Source organism: Rhipicephalus sanguineus, chromosome 1 (genome assembly GCF_013339695.2).
Source record: "Rhipicephalus sanguineus isolate Rsan-2018 chromosome 1, BIME_Rsan_1.4, whole genome shotgun sequence".
NCBI lineage: Eukaryota > Metazoa > Arthropoda > Arachnida > Ixodida > Ixodidae > Rhipicephalus > Rhipicephalus sanguineus.
In genome coordinates, this window is record NC_051176.1 from 201,441,735 (window position 1) to 201,461,869 (window position 20,135).

The 20,135-nt window shown below is 43.1% G+C and overlaps 1 protein-coding gene across 1 annotated transcript in view; it reads right to left on the reverse strand.

The window, feature by feature from the left end:
- LOC119405490 (MAM and LDL-receptor class A domain-containing protein 2) overlaps positions 1 to 20,135 on the reverse strand; it is a 79,673-nt gene continuing 59,538 nt past the window's right edge. Inside the window, exons 29-43 of the mRNA XM_037672327.2 lie at positions 17,016 to 17,097; positions 16,313 to 16,438; positions 15,294 to 15,444; positions 13,470 to 13,578; positions 12,311 to 12,407; positions 8,264 to 8,317; positions 7,702 to 7,782; positions 6,421 to 6,629; positions 5,607 to 5,697; positions 4,929 to 5,204; positions 4,636 to 4,761; positions 3,853 to 3,996; positions 2,106 to 2,229; positions 1,292 to 1,349; positions 1 to 339 (exon numbers count right to left, since the gene is read on the reverse strand). Coding sequence (XP_037528255.1) covers positions 241 to 339; positions 1,292 to 1,349; positions 2,106 to 2,229; positions 3,853 to 3,996; positions 4,636 to 4,761; positions 4,929 to 5,204; positions 5,607 to 5,697; positions 6,421 to 6,629; positions 7,702 to 7,782; positions 8,264 to 8,317; positions 12,311 to 12,407; positions 13,470 to 13,578; positions 15,294 to 15,444; positions 16,313 to 16,438; positions 17,016 to 17,097 — 1,827 coding nt within the window. The 3' untranslated portion in view covers positions 1 to 240. The remainder of the gene's footprint in view (positions 340 to 1,291; positions 1,350 to 2,105; positions 2,230 to 3,852; positions 3,997 to 4,635; positions 4,762 to 4,928; positions 5,205 to 5,606; positions 5,698 to 6,420; positions 6,630 to 7,701; positions 7,783 to 8,263; positions 8,318 to 12,310; positions 12,408 to 13,469; positions 13,579 to 15,293; positions 15,445 to 16,312; positions 16,439 to 17,015; positions 17,098 to 20,135) is intronic.

The window sequence follows — 20,135 nt, forward strand, 5'->3', positions numbered from 1 at the left end:
ATATTATTTATTCAATTTAAATTTGATGCATGCCTATGTACAGTTTGACGATCGCGTATCATACTCTTTGGCAGGGTTTTGGGAGTTTATTAAGTAAATGTTTGGCAAATATTGCTTGGAGGTGCGTCTTACGAACCTATGAAAACATTGTCTTTATAATGATGAAAAAAAAAAGAAAATGGCGTATATTTGTAATAACAACGTAATACATTCATTAACAAATGACTGAAACAGCTTAAATCAACATTCGCTCGTGGAAATGCGACTAGTTCGTGGAAACCTGAATGTCTTGGATAACCACGAGTCTCTTGGCAGCGTCGATTGATTTGGCGTGGCCTCCTGGAAAAAAGCAGCAGGGAAACAGGCTATGTAGAAAGCATGTTCTTCAGAATAACATGAAGCATACTAAACGTTATTGTGCGTATGAAGTTCCACGTAGAAGCGTTCCAGACAAACGCAGTGGGATAACTTATGCAATTGGTTATACTGCGACCAGTTAGCAGGTGCAATGACTACAATGAGGCTGCGCCTAATGTCATTACAACTAAAGCATTTTGCGGTGACGCGCGCTACTCCAGAGTATAATTATATTTATGGTGGTATTTATGAAATTGGAACACACGGTAACACATCTTGATTAGAAAGTCTTAACAAGAGCCGCAACCACCGTTATTACGTATAGGCCCACCAGCAGAAACCTTTTATTATATAGAGATATCAAGAATAAACTTGATTGTCATACGGATCCAAATTATAAAACTTAAGAGGGCCCTGCAGCGTTAGTGAAGCGATATCTGCACGCACCAAGTGTAAATTCCAAGGCGTGTGCAAAGGAAATAAAGAAATTAAACCCTTAGGCCAGTACTGGCGCCCGCAAACATGTAACAGCCACTAGTGTGCGCTTATATACAATACATGATGCAAAAGGAAGCACAGCGTGCTGTTCATTCTACATTCTGTGTCGCACAATTAAACTCCCTCTTTACCAAGATGTACCAACAGTTAATAAGACGAACTGAGCGCGCTGCTAAAGAAAATACGGTTCTCAAATAAGTAAAATGGCGGATTTTGCAGCGAACTGCGGTTTATAACCTAGAAAAGACACGGCAGTGAAAAACGAAGGACAATGCTCTTGAAGTGCTCACACCAGCTAGCCACAATTTTATGAATTTCAACAGCTCCTATTCAAGCTATAGTTAATTGCTTCTGGGTAAGCAAAGGCTACGTTGCGTTCGGAAACAAAAGAAAAACTTGACCTATAGGAAATTCAGAAGTGTGAATTCACACTTACTTGGCCAAACTCAAGCCCGTAAATCGGATTTTCTACCGCAACTTGGCTGCTCTGCTCCCTGAAAGAAATTGTACAGAAAGTAAGCCGGACAGTGCTTCAGTAGAAAACGACGCCAATTGCATGACGGATGCATTTAGTTTGGAAACGTTGGAGACATAAACGAGACATATAATAAAAAGCCAACATAATTCCTCGTAAGAAGCTATGATTATACAGTGAAGTCTGCTACATCAGCGTGATACTTCATTGGCATATAACCACATTGCAACAGTAGCAGCAAACGTTCTACACCAAGAAACTTCCGTACACTTCATTTATCATTCTCTAACACCGAAGCGGAAACCGCGTTTTTAAGTTGTCTCAGAGTAAGGAGTCTCTTCTTACTTCCGGATAAAAGGAGGGTGCACAAAATTCAAGAGCACCTCTTATAACTTTGTGTATAACTCAGAAGAATATTTATTTGAGGTATTCCGCAAAACACACAGAGAAAAGTGTTGAAATACTCGCCAAGTCTTTTCTTCCCCGCCAGTGCTAGTATGCTACGTCGGATGAGAAAACCGGAAGCAGTCCAGGGCATGTGTTTGTAAACACTAAAACTGTCTATAAAGCTACTATAGGCCTGCGATGTGAAGATTTCCCGAAAGAATTCCATTACTCTAATAACCAGGGAAAAAAAAAACCTGCTCTGGCATTGCATACTTATGTAAAGTTCAAGGCAACGGGAAAACGTTATTTGCTTCAGGCTTACACAGGCGTACATGTAACCAATCATGCTACACACATTGACTAAATGACGGACTGCCTGGCCACTCACATTTCACGGCGTGCCTCCTTGTTCCTTTTCCGCCTGACGTAAATGATAACTGTGACGGTCAGGCCCAGGATGATGAGTACCAGTATGGGGGCACCATATGCCCAACCTCCACTTGTACCTGAAACTGAGCACACAATTCGCGCCTTTGCAGCGAGTTCAAGCTGTTTTGCGCAGTTGTCGACAATAGGTGCCATGGATGTGAAGCGAATAACTACAAGGGACTCGTCCATGAGTATAGGCATGCCTAATGCCTTCCCACATTAACAAATCCGCAGTCCCTTTGATGGCTGAGCCGAAAGGTGATAACTTAATATCTGGAGTTTAACGTCCCAAAACCACGATATGATTATGAGAGACGCCGTAGTGGAGGGCTCCGGAAATTTCCACCACCTGGGGTTCTTTAACATGCACCCAAATATAAGTACACGGGCCTCAAACATTTTCGCCTCCATCGAAAATACAGCCGCCGCGGCCGGGATACGATCCCGCGACCTTCGGGTCAGCAGTCGAGCGCCATAAGCACTAGACCACCGTGGCGGGGCCGAAAGGTGATAACTTGAGTCAATATTATGTACATATATATATTCTGTACATATATTCCCTCTAAGCGCGGAAATTATACAGGGAGCTCGTAGGGGATTCTATCCGGGGATTCGGGGGGGATCCGGGGATTCTATCCGTAGGGGATTCGTAGGGGCATCTATCCGGAAGGAGAATTTCGAAGCTTAACTTTTCTACTGTAAAAAGTAGCCCACATTCGGGAAAACATATTGGCCATGTGCAATAGTAAGAAGGATCTGTGGAGAATTTCAGCTTCGTTTTCCTCTTTTTACAATCCTGCGCTGTTTTTGGTACTCGTGCACAAATATTCTTATACCTAATACGATTTAATACCCGTCAAATGTTGCTTGCATACGCAGAAGAATTTGCAAACGCGAGTATCTAGGCTTCCTTGTAATATGCGACAATTATGTTCATGTGATGCATGTATAAGAAACCTATCATCGACGTTCCCAACAGATATAGTCGATATTAACAAGTTTTTAATAGTAAAGCAATTCCTCGGCTTACTTGTACTCAGTCGTCTATGAGAAGCAATGCTCTGTGTTTTCCTAGACTTAAGATGCAGTCACGGTGCACGAGAGGCCCTAGGTGCATTTTGCAGTTTCCGAGGGCACATGAAAATATCCAGGTAAAATATTGCTAGAAAAAAAATATTTAAAAATAGAACATCATACACTATATTCCGTATAAATTAGCGTTGTATTGAAAAGTGGTGGCGCGCTAGGCTAAAAACTCGATTAATTCATGTGCAATACGCTTCCGAGCACTGCATCGGAGCACGAAAGTTGAGAAGTCACGTCGATTGTTTCCTACCTTGATAGCTTTATTAGCTCATGTAAGAAATTATGACGTAATAAGTGGGAAGTTAAATACCACCGGATTGCAAGTTTGTTAGAATACTCTAAAATATTCTTGTTAGAAAGTTTTGACCGATAATCGACTTTCCGGGACTGATCACTATTTTGAGCAACACAGCACATAGATTAAATTATGGCACGACTTGAACCCTCAGAGTGCTGAAGAACGTGCATTGTACATTGCACGCCCGTATATTTTTTAACCGAGACAACCAATGTTATGTATACTCAAGCACGAACGTGTGCGTATGTCTTGCTGCTCCATTGCACACTTGCTTTCCGATAGAAGAAAATAATAAAACACATTAGGATATGCCTCAGTATACCTATTGAGTCCGCTGTGTGATCTCGCACGAGCTTTCTCTGACATCGAGTTCCTTGAAAGCCGGCCGTGCACGTGCATTCTGGTGCTCCAGACATCGAATGTAAGCTGCAATTTCCTTCGTTGCGACAGAAGTAGAGTGGGCAGTCTGTGCCAGGAGAAGAGCAAAAACAACTTAAGAGACACGCAGCAACAATTTTTCGCTTTACGTCATGCCAAGGCTGCCCTTGACAAACGTCTGAGGCACTCCTGTTTATACAACTTTTTACTTCATAGCTAACTAGATGCGTTTCGAAAATAACTTGGAGTAGGTGTCGTGTATTATATTTAATGTTGATGCACCAAAGTTGCACAAGGTCATAGATTTCAAAACCAGTCATCCCTGTATGTAGCCCGCTGGGACCAGAAATTTCAGGCATTCGATGCTTCAAGACTACTGCCAGGCAGAGGTGTCTGCAATCTTATATTTGGCCGAGCGGATGTAAGACGACCGGATAGCGTGCAGAGGTAAGTGGGAAGAGTTTAAAAGCGTTGATCAAGAGTGAAGTGATTAAGAACGTACATCGTTTTTACATTTATAAATGATACTTTTCTGATGTCTGTTAAATCAGACTGATCTCGTGTTGCATGAAGTACCACTGTTAACGCCTCGCAACGCAGGCAACTAAGTCATAATACTCCGGCACAATCTGCGTCCAGCAACCAGAAATAGGTCATATTCAGACCACGTAATGTTTTTTTTTTTAACAGCCGGTGCACGTCGTTCTATGAAAGTTAGAATACGCACCATTACAGAGAACCTCGTCCGATTCATCGCTGCAGTCTTCATGACCATCGCACAGCTTGGACGCGTCAATACATGTTGATGGTTTCCGGCAAAAGTAATGAGCACCGGGACAGTAATCGCGGTCTCCTGCGCAGAGTGGAACACGCATTTTAACTTGACCGTACTGCAGCAAGGTTGCACAGAAACGTGCTTCGTCATTCCTAAAAGTTCAAGTTTAAAATACTAAGCTTTGACCATCTAAATTTGCAAATTTTAGCAGGAGCTGGAATGTCCGGGACCAAACATAATATTACCGCATAATTCGTCAGCTCCGTTGGGGCAATCACGAACGCCGTCGCAGATGAGCAGTGCAGGGACACAGCGCTTGCCGTCGCGGCAGCTGAACATGCCCTTGCCACAAGTCGACGCTGATGTGGTGGTGGACACGGGCGTGGTGGAAACCGTTGAAGACACCATTGTGGTACCCACAGAAGATGAGGGTCTAGTAGTCATAACCACCGTTGAAGGGGCTATCGGTTGCGTTTTTTCTTCACCATCAGTAACGTGCGCGGTGGCCACCGTCACCGCCTCTGTTGATGTGGAAAAGAGCGTAGTTGCAAAGTAAGAGGTTGCTACAGCAGTCCCTATTTCCACTGTGGTCGCTGTCCTAACTGTGGAAATATCTCCTGCAATAACGACTGTCTGCATTTGTAGCCAGTTAGTGGTCACAAATGCGCGTTAGTGGTTTGATTCACAATTATAATAAAGATAAATAATCTACTGCGCATTGTGAGGTTACCCAACACAGATGGTCCTCAAAGCTAGCGTTAACCTGACTTTTCGCGGCCAAAACCTCACGCCATCGAATAACAGGACACATACAAATTGCATTAATACATCGGGTTAAAACCGAACGGGAAATGAATGTGTTCGGGGATAGAAAATATTGCAGAAAGTTAAACGGGTTGGCTCTGAAGACTTCGTTGTCTCACCTTCGGTGGTGCAGTCGTCATCGCTAACGAGCAGGTCGTCGATCAGGGAAAATGCCTTGGGGTTAGTGCCCGATACAGCGATGATAGACCTCTGCATGTTTTGCACAGATTTCGTGACATTAGTGAATCGATCAATAAGATACTTTCATTTCTTTATGCTGGCTGTGACAAAGATAAACTGCGCTTCCCACCAGTCACGTTATTACATTCAAACTTCTGGATCGCTATCGTCCCCGTCCCCCCTCGCATTAACATAAAGAAACAAATTCTAATCTACCTCTTCTCTAGCTTTGTATTGTATTTTCACTAATGTGAAGCTAGCAGTTGTTGCACTTTGCAGCACATGCTTGACACGGCATATACATACATTTTCATCGTATCCTTACGGCGGCTACTGTGCATCACCAATTTATATTTGATGAAAGTAGTATTCCTTGCACTTTATTTTTCAGCCGTCCCATTTTATACTGACGCCGTAAAGTGCAAATTCCAAGGAACGAGACGCGACAGAACAATCTTTAGAGTTATACAACGCTTACATTATTGATTCTACCCAAATGTGAAACATACCACGAGAAGGGAGCACAAGAAATAGCGAGAATGAAGAAATGCGAATAATAATATAAAAAGTAACCGACTCATTCGACCGCTTACATTTACATGATATTGAGAAGAAGATAATATATGGTCATTGTTGTTTTTTGTTTGAAATAAAGTATGCAGTGCTCAGCAACGAGTACATATATCTCAGAAGTATTGCGCATGCTTGGTATATGTGCTGTTTTGATCACTTCATATATTGTGGCACACTCACGTAGTTGTTCGTGAGACTGAATTGGGCCGAACGCCATTGACCGTGCGTGGACTCGTTGAAGTAAGTGGGTCCTGCCAGTAGGATGAGGCCGTCAAGCTCATCCGAGAGCAGATACCAGAAGGTTGCACACCGGGCGTCACCGCTGCCGCCGGCTGCCGTCAGCACCGCAAGTTGTCCCGGAGCATTGGCCGAGAAGCGCAGGTAGTGCCCTGGGTTTACAAAACACGGATTGACCGGCTCGTTATCACTTGAACACCGAAGCAAGGCAGTCAGAAATTGTGTGGTGCAAGAGATGGCTATGCAGGCCATCTTACTTATGTGGAAATGAACGAAAGAAGGGGAATTTGAAAGGGCTCGTATTTCGCGTCAGTTCTCATTAAGATTGTACAGAAATAGTCGCTGAGTACTGGGTTATGTCATAGAGTGTCGTATGCTCGAGCCTGCAAAGTTACAGTTCGTTAGAAGGTAACATCCTGTCGGCGTTGAACATTAGTCAGTATTAAGTAGCGCAAGTGGTGCGAAGAGCGCACAAGCAGGGTTCTTGCAAACATGCACTGTAATTTCCAGTGGGATAAAATTTCTTGCTGAAGGGACAGAGTGGTTACACATAGTTACCTGTAGTCGATTTCACACAATCACTAATGGCCTCTTTTGAAAGAACACAGCCCAGTGGTTTTGGCACCAATTAATGTTTCTGCTTATATCACTTACGTTCTGCAGTCGCTTGCATGCACTTAGGTGTGCTCTTTTTTAAAGAGAATCACATACGAGTGAATTGAACTATAGTGTTACAGTGACATCGTATAAATCATATTTTTAAGCCTGGAACTGTGGTCTGGAAAATGCATTTTTCTCAGTGAAAGCTGTGCCATATCTGAGTATTCGCAGTCGAAATGGGAATACGTTCATTCATATTCATTCATTCATTCATTCATTCATTCATTCATTCATTCGGTACATACTGCCGGCCTTAGTCTGCCTTGGGCAGGAGTGAATATATAAAATGATATAAAAATAAATGAAACGGTACAAGAATACATCTGAAAAATTACCGTATACGGCATCTTAACGCGGCGCATGACAGCCCACGGCACTGCGCATGACAAGATATGCAGACTCAATAACATAATTGGTTAATCAAAAGCAAGGGTGAAGAAAATGCATAAGCGTGATCTTCAGCGATACGCAAGTACTTCCTGTACGCGACTCCGTACTTTCGAAAATGAAGGAAACCATCGCACGCCGAAGCAATGTGTGGCTGTAATGCGCGCACATACTCACCTTCAGGGGTTCCTGTCGTATGGTCCGAGTGGAACATGGAGAGACCAGCCCGTTCATGATGCCACCAGCCAGAAGTGAATGCTGAATGACATCAGAAAGTATGAGGCTCGGTTGGACGCACGTAACATTTTTATTCGCGATTTAAACTTCAACGCAATGGTGTCGACCATGTGCGATTTCGCTGCCTGTCTCAGTTGTATTCAGAGCTGCTTTCAAAATAAGCTGCATTAATGCAGGAATTTAATTCACAAATTCTAACCAGTTACATCACTCAAGAAACGAAATTTCCATTACCTTTACTTGATTTTGACTTACTCAATTTCCTAATGTTGAAGCCCGCATAATTGTAAAATTCCGACCCTCACAACCGCAGTGCCTATTGCGGAACTTCCAAAGGGCAGAAAAATGACATACACCGCGACCTTTCCGCGAATGCAAACTTGGTAGGATGTGTCTGGCCTTCGAATGATTCGCATCACATATATACATTTCAATAGGTTACATCGGCCAAAGAAATTATGACGAAATACAGGAAAGCTCAAGTTATATTGGAATAACTCACGGTCATGCGAATTCTCCCATGCAAGACATGTCGGTCCTTCGAAAGTGCAAGCGTCTGCAAAAAAAATCAATCACCGTCAACAAGTCGCTTGTTTTTATCCGACTCACTTTTTGTCCTACCTGCAGCTGTATATTTCTAGATGCGCTTTTGTGCACCACGAGCTTTACTCTGCTTGTCGAAAAAAGGTTGCGTGTAGCGTGGCAGCACAATGTCGCTAAAAGTGCACCTATTTTATGCCACGTCCAAGAACATTGGTTCCATTGAATAAGTTAAGGACGTTCATATACGTACCCGGCCTCTCCTCGTTGTTTCCTAGCACCTTTCCCTCTCGTTTTGCTTTCTCTGGTTGGTGTGCCTGGCTCAAAACCTGCAAGCTGTCTGCCTTATCAGCGCGTGTGTCTCTCAGTTGGACATGTATGCACTGTGAACACGGAGCTGCATTAGCGTTCATTCAAACATTGCGGAGCTCACTGTAGATAATTGTTTTCTACAGCGTTCTTAAACAAAACGTTAAATACAGAAACTATGATGAAACATTCTCTCGCTTTTAAAAAAGCGGCCAAAAGAGAATGAAAATACCGCAGGTCAGATACTTGAAATACGAGCGCTTAACAATACACAGGGACACAAGAAGATGCACTTGCCTCTGTCTTATTGTGTCTCTGTATAATTACGCGCTCGTATAATCATGAATCACCGACTCCCCCAATCAGCCATTATGACGCAGATCATGTTTGAGCAACCTGTCAACAAGCAGTACTTAAAGCAGCTTACTGCGCTAGTTGGAATGCTGAACTTTCATCTATATAGCTGACCATTGTAAAATACACTAATGCAGATGAAATTTTCATATCACGCGCGTTCTCGGCAGGTATAAGGATGAAAAATACCGTCTCGTTCATGAGGCCTTTTTGTATGAGTAAAGAAAATGAGAAGTGTGTGAGGACTGCCTCTACCGTGCGACAGCGCGAAACTTATCTACTGTGAATTACTATTGAGTGGCATCATGCATGAGCCACATTCCCTGTTGTGGCGTCTGTCGGCACATGTTGACTGTATAAAAAAACCCGTTCCTTCAGTGCAATAAATTTAGTTGAACACCAGCGTTCTTACTGTCACTTTCTCTTTCCGTGCCTGCATGTTTGCTTACCTATCACTTAAGCTCTGGAAATGCATCAAAGTGTAAACAAGCATTTTTTTTTTGCTCGTGCGATTTTGAGAGAAGTAAGATAATGCGGTGTGCACTCCACAGCATGTTCGCTGTTTTCAAACTATTTCACGTAATAATACGGCGACTAGAAAGGATCAGTTCGTTGACAGTGCATGCGCGGCCAAACGTTCACTCATGGCAGTCGAACTACGTGCATATTAGGACGAGCTTCATGCATATCGATCCATGCGAGGCATTCGACATAGACAAACTCCATCCGATGTTAGATTTTTCCGGTGTTGCAAATAAGGGCAACGTAAAAGACTCAAGCCATTATACGAGTAGGTGCGGAACTTGTAGGAAATACGCTATTGCAGAGAAAAAGTACACCCTTACAAAATTCGTTTTGGTCTTTCTGTAGCAATTCTACAGACTATGAGCCACATCGTCTGTAGAAAACACGCAAAGTCAGCATTTTTCGCCGTCTTCTTGTCACCTTCCTGTTACGAACTGAGACATATTTTTCTGCATAAATTCTGCAGCATCTTCACTGAAACTATAAAAAAAATCCGCACTTAGAGTTAATCGCTTCCGGTGATTTCCATTGAGAGAGTTAGCCCTCATGGCAGTGAAAAAAGTATTGGCAGCAGATCTGCACAGCCGATGGTAACTTTTTAAACGTCGATAGGAGACTGGACAACAGTGTCAAATTTGCGAGCGGATCCTGATGATAAATTTACATAACTACATACGCGCTCGACAAATGTGAAAGACAATATATGAACACTCGAGAAATGCTGCCAGTTTCGAATGTCGATCATGACGAATGATTCTAGAAAATTATTTGAAAAAAGTGAAAAGCAATTGCAATATATATATATATATATATATATATATATATATATATATATATATATATATATATATATATATATATATATATATATATATATATATATATATATGGACGTTAAGCGACAAAATGAGGATACCGTTTCAACAACAACAAAAAAATTTCTTCAACGACAAAGCGGTAGCCATGCAAATGCTGCATAAGACCGTAGGCAGCATTTGATGCAGCGTAGGCATTTTTTCTTTTCTTTTCGCACCAATGAAGAAACGCATTGGAAGGGGCGAGGGTGACAGCGTGATGAAGGATCGAGATAAAAGATGCACTCACATGTGACGGCTGCTCTTTCGTAGATCTTTTTTTTTTAGATGGTACGCCTCTATCATAATTTAGCGTCCATAGCAGTCACCGGTAGCCTGTTCAATCGAACTTCGTGCGCGGAGCAGCCTTAGATAATTCGTTCAACTTACATTTGTGGGCACTGAAAGTGCCGCGCTTTTGGCGACAGTCACGTGGTATTTTTTAAAATTCGCGCGCTTGAAAGAAAGGCCGGAAAAAATTTAGGCAGGGGAGTTATCTTAACACAGATTGAAAAATTCGATGTTTCTGAACAAGCGCTACAACTTTTGCATTGAAAAATTTTCTCTAGAGTTACTATTTAAAAAGTTCGTTAAGCAATTTTTGTTAATTGCCGAGCTTGGCGGATTGGAAAAAATATTCTGACGGGCTCTATATGGCTCAGAACAATATTGAGCTAATTGGAGAAGCGTAGCGCCTATGCCTAATTTTTAATACTTGGTGCTTTTTAGCTGAAACACCCTGTGTATATATATATATATATATATATATATATATATATATATATATATATATATATATATATATATATATATATATATATATATATATATATATATCTATTCGAGGAAAAGTGTCGCCGGATCCGGGAGTAATAGCAGAAGCAAGGTGTTGACGCACAAGTGAAAAGAAGCTTTATTTGACGTTTCGGCCGTGGGCCCGGCCTTCGTCCTGTGCGTCAACACCTTGCTTCTGCTATATATATATATAATATATATATATATATATATATATATATATATATATATATATATATATATATATATCATATATATATATATATATATATATATATATATATATATATATCCCTTTCGGCCCTGGCGTCGTCAATTGACGACACCGCACAAAAGTTCCCTTAGCACCTCGGGAATGAAACCAAAACTGCTCATTCTTGCGGAAATACTTCTTCAATGATCCCCACTGTGATTGACACCAAAATTGCGACATATTTGCGGAGCTGGTAGCCACAAAGAAGAAAACGCTTGACCGAAGTCATGGGTGACGCCGAGGCGGGTCAGGTGAGGCGGCTAACCGCCATTTTCAGGACGTCGTACAGAAGTTATTTCAAGGAGTATCACAATGAAAAATGAGACGTGGTTCACATTTTGTGTGATCTAGTGAATAGCAGAAATAAAGAAGCTATTTTCCTAATTTCACGACCACTGAGCCCTGATGACCTAATTTGATTACATGCTAATTAATCCATAAATACTTGCACCACTGGCTCAATTTTTCGTTTTTGGTCTTCTGAGGTCCTAACTATTAGGAAAACACGCACAAAAATTGTCTCCGGCGAAAATAAAAAATCCAGGGCTGAAAGGGATATATATATAGTTCATTCTGGTCGAACTGCGCAGAGACGGGACACGAAGACAGGCAAGACAAACGAGCGCTCGTTTGTCTTGCCTTTCTTCGTGTCCCGTCTCTGCGCAGTTCGACCAGAATGAACTATATGTATATATATGTGACAAGCCTGAATATGTTTCACGTGTATACATGCAATCAGCTGGGTTATGATTATGAAGCCTCACAGAGGGTGCTACGAAATGGAAGTTCGATCTGATAAAGAGGGTGGCTAATTGCACTGAAAAAAACTTAGAATGAACAGAATGTGACTAAAGCAACGAATATGAGCGCTAGGCCTTTGTACATCCTACAGGCTTGGCTTAATGAAACGTAAGCTTACGTTGATCTGGGCATGGCCCCTCCTGAATCTCGATGTCATCTAGAAGTATGCCAGATTCAGTCCAGTAGAAGTCGAGGATTCGTGCTTCAAATACCACCTGGAACCAGACGGCAAGTGAAAACATTTTCACACTCTTCGTTTACATAAGTCACCACTTTAAAGAGGGCTATTGCCCAACAACTTTTTCTGTCTATTAATATGTGCCACTTAAACGACACAACGCTCGACCTCTGATCGTCTTAGATGCATGGGACTTTTTTTCTGACATCGCAGAAATGTATGTGTATTCGATAATGAATTAGTTTCGCGCAACAAATAACGAAAATTGTTTATGGTCTCTGACCTTATAATCTGTGTTAAGTGCACTGTGATGAGGTTATTATTCGCGGCTCACAGAAAGAGTGCAAGAAAAAAACGTCGGAAAACAGAAAAGGGAAGTTGCTGGCATCTCGGCGGCCAGGGCCCTGTATTGCCCGTTTTTCTTCGCATACTAAGTATGCGAAGACAAAAAGCTTGGTTGCCGCATATATGCCGGTTTAGAAAAGCAAGCACGCAGCTAGCTCTTTTTTTCTCAAAAATACTGCCTGCGATACCCGAAGCTGTAGCATCTGGAATACGAAGGATGCGCATGTGGAATCGCTGACAGAGAACTTTTTGTTTAATTTGCAAGTCAATAATAATAGCTGGGGTTTTACGTATGAAAACCACGATATGACTATGAGGGACGCCGTAGTGGAGGGCTCCGGAAATTTTAACCTGGTGTTCTTTAACGTGCACCTAAGTATAAGCACACGGGTCTGTATCATTTCGCCTCCATCGAAATGTGGCCGCCGCGGCCGGGAATCAATCCCGCGACCTTCGGGTCGGCAGTCGATCGCCATAACCACTAGACCACCACGGCGGGGTGGCGTTTGTCAAGAGTGGCCCTATATAAATTCTGCTGTCTGTGTCATGTACCATTAAGCAATTTCTGACGTGACTACGCAGAACTTTACACTGTGTTTGTAGCATTACTGCTGCTTTATTTGTAAGTTTCTCTGTTGTTTTTGAGGTTTTTATAAGTGTGCCCGCTTTAGTAAATGTTGTGCGTAAAGAAATTCGGCATATTGAGGAGTGGACAAGCTACTCTAGCACCAGCTGCAAAATATGAGCCACTCGCCTGCCAAGGCCTGTCAGAGGTGATGTTTACTGAGCGGCCATTCCACCAGACGCTCTCTTCAGTCTCCAATGAAAGGAGTGCATTGCCGAGGCCCTGAGCGTGAACGAACCTGCGCGAAGTCAAGAGCACACACAGCGCATATATGTTTTGTAGCATTTTACAGCATCACATTGAGGAGTATGTAGAGTTACATGGCATTACGGGTCCGTACTATATATACAAGGGAAATGGCTTTGTTCTATAGCTTATGATGTCCAATTGGGAATGAAGGGCAATTGTTGCCTTGCTGCATTTTCCCCCGTTGTTCCAGAGCAAGTTTTCGAATGCTTAATCTTTCCAATAAGGTTTCTTTTCCTTTTTTTTCTTTTTTGCGGTGAACGTCCAACTACCTTACTTTATGCCTTGCTAATGTACCGCGCCCTTCGCTCCGACAACTCATATTCCTATACCGTGTTCCTCCTTTTCCTGAACCGTTGAAGATGCAGTTCAACAACGCAGTATCAGTTACAGCTCACAAGACTAGCCTGCGTGTAATTGATTTGCTGACAAGTGGGCTTTGTTTTGTTTTAAGACGCAAGGAAACAAGTTAAAGCAGAGAAGCATATATTATAATACGTGCTACTGTTATCTGCCGGATGTCTAGAAGGTCCTACATTGCAAGATGCTCGCAGAAGCATCTTGCAATCCACCTCTTTCACGGTGTCACGGCGCATGCGCCTTTCCCCCAGCGGAAAATGAGCGAATCGTTTTTGTATGCCCTCCGCATGGCGCTCGATCTCGGAGGCTTTCGTACTAGCAATCCCGGTTGTCCATGATCACCTACTAAAACGACAGAGGGTAGCACAGGAACATGAAAAAAATCACAGCATATCCACGGAGTGAATGATGATGAGTGGGCGAAGCTGCGGAGGTTCATCGGTAAACCGTGAATCTTCCGTGAATTCTGCCCAGTACATCATCACCGACGTGAGATCGGGCGCGTTTATACTAAAGGTTCGATGAGTTATGACGACTTGCAGCTCACTTTAATTTTACATGTACGCTGTGAATTTTCATTGTTTGGAAAACCATTGCTTTAGAAAACATCTGGCGTCTTTCGTTAAGCAGCTGGCGTCTTTTTGTTTTGCTTTAGAAACATCTGGCGTTCTTTCGTTTTGCTTTTAGAAAACATCTGGCGTCTTTCGTTGGTTTATTTCATCAATCAACGGCGTTTTGAACAAAATTTTTATTGTTTAATCACGCACAGGAGAAATCTCACCAGGCACTACCTTGGAGGTAAACAATGGCTGCTAGTGGGAATGAGAGACAGAAGTCGGCTTTTAGCTAACACTTACACTTCTACTTCTACTAACGTTTCCTACTGGAACATGCCAATGGCTGCTAATGGGGAATGAGAGACAGAAGAATTCGGCTTTTAGTTAACGCGCACGCTGCGAATTTTTTATTGTTCAACAACGCACAGGAAAAATCTCCCACCGGCACCACCTTGGAGGTCAAGATCTGGTACTAGCGTTACGACTGGTTACGCGCTACTACGACTACGAGGGACGAACGGGCGCCGCCTTAAGGAGCTTCGCCCCTAAAAGGCGGATCAAAGTGCGCTGTTACTACCAGAATATAGACGGGGTTACATGGCAATGCATGCTCGTAACGTTTGAATGTCGAAAACGTTGCAGTAGCCTCCTCCGCTAATCTCCTGATTACGATAACACTTAGGGAGATGGCAGATGGTATGGTATAAATTTCGCACGAAAAGTAAATTGTTTTTGGGAGCCCTGATCAAGGAAACGTTTGCGTTACTATCCGCGTCATGTTGTAGCTCACCTGTAGACATTGAGCTCGCTCTGGTCTCCATGGGCGCGCCACCAGAACGTTAAGCAGGTATTCGGCGTTGCATTGCGAACAGGAAGATGGATCCTTGCGATGGAGTTACGGCTCTGCCTCACGGACGTTGTGTTCAAGTACAGAAAGTGACCTTTGGAAAAAGCGCAAAAAGTGTGGAACGTCTTGGTTTCTTTTTTTTTTGCCTGCGCTCAACATTAGTCAATCAGACAGCAGCTGATCACACATGTACGGGCAGCAGTGCACAAAAAAAATGGCGCATATGAGAAGATATCGCAAATGATGCCCGTGTTGCATTCGCATGTCCATTGTCTTCCTTTGTTTTCGTACAGTAAGCTTTGACCATCATAATAATTCAATAAAATCGCACTATTGTACATTTGCAATACCTTCGGTCTTTTCGCTTGCGCACTACTTACCATAGAACTATAGTAAGACCTTTATTTTTGATTGCCAAGTTCCTAATCGCGGCCTCAAAGACCACTGTCGTAGCTCAATTGGTAAAGCATCGGACGCGTTATCCGAAGGTTGTAGGTTCGTTCCCTATACCGACAGCAAGTTTGTTTCGTCCACTTTAATTCCTTTGCACTTATGTCAAAATAATACACTACAGTTAAAAACTCCAAATAATGTTCACGCAGTAGCGCAAAGAACCACATGGACGGCGAAAGAGCAAGACGGTACACAACGCTAACGGCGAACTTAGGGCCCTAGCTCTAAGTTCAGTTGCAGTTGCTATACGTACACCGCTGTGTAGACTGCGTGTGACAGGAACGTTGTGCGTATATATATACCCGAATTTTGTTGTACTCCTGGCATTAGTTCTTTTGAGTTTCTATAGTCTCCAAAATTATTTCACTTGTCAAGCAGTATACTGGCACCGCATGTAGGCGCTAACATTTCGAGCTCAAGGAAACTGGGAAGAATGCAAGCGCTTTGAAGTATTAGATGCTTTGCAATTCTAAGATTAGTATCTGTTCCAACCAGGCATCTCTTCTTACCAAACGTGCTTCGCAAGGTATGATCGGTAACACCGAGCTCAGAACCCCGCTGCACAGTCCACTCCCGAACATTGCTGATGTCTCGAGTGTGGCCGCATTCGACGCTACCTTCAAAAGCACAGAGAGCTGTAAAGGAAAGATAAACAGTTTTACAAGGACGCTGTTTATTACGTCGAATCAATGTGGTACGGAGAACATGAAATGTGAGAAAACACGGGCGGAGCCACGCTCCTTGTGTAGTGTCCTACATAATGTATAGCGCTCTGTGTAACTCAGGATTCCTTTCAAATTTTCTTCTTGGCACTTCAGGGTGTACCAGACACCGCAGATGTGCACAATTATTATTTTTAGTGCTTAGTAAAATTTGACAGGACATGCAATATCAGCCGGCTGTGAACAATGAAGGATATAAAAGCTGCATAGAATGAAGCGGAATTCATCGCTAGAGTATTGAGGCTTAGCTCTGCATTACCGGAATACAAATAGCGTGGCATCCTTATTTCTGTAAAAATTACAGATGCCGCCCGCAGATACCCAGCCGATCTCTAGTGAAAGACCCCGTCTGACGGTGCTCGGCATCATTTGATTACACGTAAGCTTTTGCAGATTGCCTTGCTGCTAACTTCAATAGTTACTGACAGCGAGCAAGTGTCAGAAGCTCGGGATATACAAAAGCAACATAAAACAAAGAAATTAGGCTCACATGGTATTGGGCAGCCACCCTGGGCTACTGAGAAGTCGTCCGTTGCGATTAGACCATCCTGTATGCTTGATTCAACAACAATCTGCGGTGGAGAGGACACGGTGAAAAGGAGAAAATAGAGCGGAGGGAAAGCGTAAGTTAAAACGTGCCCAATATCATAGCAATAAGATGACTTGTCATTCAGCACACGCATGACGACGTGACTGCGCATAATTTAACATTGTGTTCATGACGCTTGCGGCTATTTCCGCAGCTAGAAGCTGAAAATTTGCGAACTATTAAAATCTTGGTGTGTGGCCGCAAACCGTCTTACATGGTAATCATACGCTAAAATGTCACATATATACATGCCTAAAATGTTACAGCTCAGAAGCATTACAACTTCAACCAGCAAAGTCGACCTTCATATTGCGAAGCCATATGTGTTGAAAACGCTTTTCTCTTCAAGTTGTACCTAAGGGTTGTTTTCAGCATTCACAGAAAATGAATCGTAGATGAGCTATCCAAATAAAACTTCGCGCATACATATTTTTGAAATAAATGTACAAGGGGTGTTAGAACGAAAAGGTACGAAATGACACTGTGGGGATAAATGAAAACTTTATTCGAAGTATACACCATAGGCCTGAGCCCAACGATCCCATCGATAAACGAGCCAAACGATTGTTTGTTCCCAGAATCCATTTGCCCGTGACGAGACCCAGCACTTCACAGCCTCCTTGAGTTCGTCGTCCAAGTTGAAGCGCTCCCCTTACAGATTTTTTTTTTCAGGTTTTTTTTTTCAGATGCTTTTTTTTTCCTGCCAACCTTAGCATTGTGACAAGCCGATCACTTCCCACTAGGTCGTCCACCTTGTCGATGAGATCAGGAGTGATGACTGTGTTTGCCTGGCCTCGTCTCAGGTCATCAACTGAACTCTCACAGCCTCCAATTTCTCACGGACTTGTCGGACACACAGTTTTCCATGTATGCGGTCACTACCCGGCGATGAATGGTGACCGGTTTTACGAACACCGTACGCTGTCAGAAATTGTAGAATTTTGCCATGTGAACGCCATCCTGTCCTTACACGCACTGCCACGTCAGTTGGACGGCACTCTTTATAAGAGCCTCTGCTCTCTCGTGCGCATGCGGGCGCCTCCGCGTGCTCCGATCCACAACGGAGACTCCAATCGCATCCCTAGATGTCTCGCTACGTTCTCCCATAGCAGCATACGCATTCATGTTAACGGTTACGTTGTTACGACATTTCGTACATCTTCATTTGAACACCCCTCGTACAGAAGCAGAGGTTGATGCATGTGTGTGACACCGGCTGCTCGTCTTGATTCTCCTACATGATAGTTGTCATCGTAAAATTGTCAACAATCGCAAAAATAAACAAAAAAAGTCGCAGTTTCGCCGCAGTGGCGAAGCAATGAATGCGATAGCAACAAATTGGAATGTAACGCGAAGAACGGAAACCAGCTCGAAATTTCTAGTGCGTCGCTCAAGCGCAAAGGACGCACGAAAAGAAAACAAACAGGACGAGCGCGAACTATCAAGTGTCACAGCTCGACACTTAAAGCGCGCTGCTCGAACATATAGAAGGACGCACGAAACGAACGCGCAGGTATTTACAGGACGCGCGCGAACTAACAACTGTCACAGTTGTTACTTATTTCTGTTTGAACAGCGCGCTCCTTTCGCAAACGCGCCCGCTGCAGCGAGCGAAATGACCTTCCTATGCTCTTTAACTTCAGCGCGGACATCGCGGGGAAAGCACAAGACACCCCCCCCCCCCCCCCCCCCCCGATAAGCGTGCGCGCAAGCGACCACGCCCTGTAGGGCGAAGTGCACCGGAGGCGCGCGCGCATCGCGATGAGCGGGGCGACGACCTTTAAAGCGCGCGCCTCGTGCGCTTCGCGCGATCTCGCTGGTGACCAAGAAAGCACGCTGAAGTAAATAGTGTATATAAATAGCTCGCCGTTAGTATGCTGAAAGATGTAACGCCGCGCGCTGCGGAGCGAGAGATCGCCCGTTCGATTCCGGGTGTCTGAAAAAAAAATTCTGAACTACTTTTCTTTGTGGCTTATATATATATATATATATATATATATATATATATATATATATATATATATATATATATATATATATATATATATATATATATATATATATATTCCTTTGTGGCTTATATATCCTAAACACTCTTGACTACCCCCGCTATTATTGCCGCTATGCTTTCACGCAGATAGATTAGTTCCCTATTTGAGCTTTGTCGGATCATGACAAGATGTTACACCCGCGTTTATGTTTATCGATAACTTGCTCGCAGTTGTACCTATGACGTGCTATTGATGTTTGTACCGGTGACACACACGTTATGTGGCTTCATCATTTTTACTCAGTGTTAATCATTTTTTACTCTTTTATTCGTTTTGTCTTGGCGCAAGTGCGCACGCGTTTATTCTCGTGTTTCTTGTCCTATCACGCGCACTGTTTCCCCACGTGCTTTTAACAACCGCTTGTCAGCCATTAACAGCGCTATGATACGTTACTGCGCATTATATATTGCGGTACCGTCGCATGTTCGCATCACTCCGACGAAGGCCGGTCCCGCGGCCGAAACGTCAGTCCTTTACAGAAGAATTTTTCCTACGTGCTTGATTTTTTTGAACTTTTACTTCCGGGTCCTTTGTTAGCACTTCATTGTTTATATATATATATATATATATATATATATAAATACGCGACATGATGGCGCCGGTGACGGCAAAAAGAAGCCGAGAGTGTCCATATAATTGCTATCGCAATAGGTGAGTTCGGAAAGCATGAGTGTTCACACGACCAAAATGTCTACACATAATGGAAGAGTTCAAGATGTTCACACAGCACACACCGGTCACTTGCGAATTGTCTCCTAATTGTCGCATACATAAGACGACGTATACAAAACTTGTAAACAGCTGCGCACTTTTGATAGCAAATGTCTTTAAGCCACTGGCTGCACATAGCTCTATGCCATGTGACACGGTTCCCTTTTTACATGCTATCAGCTTTATCGTATCTCCTTGAGTCCAATGGTCATACGGCTACGTACTTAATATATTATACTGAACTATAATATACTAAGCA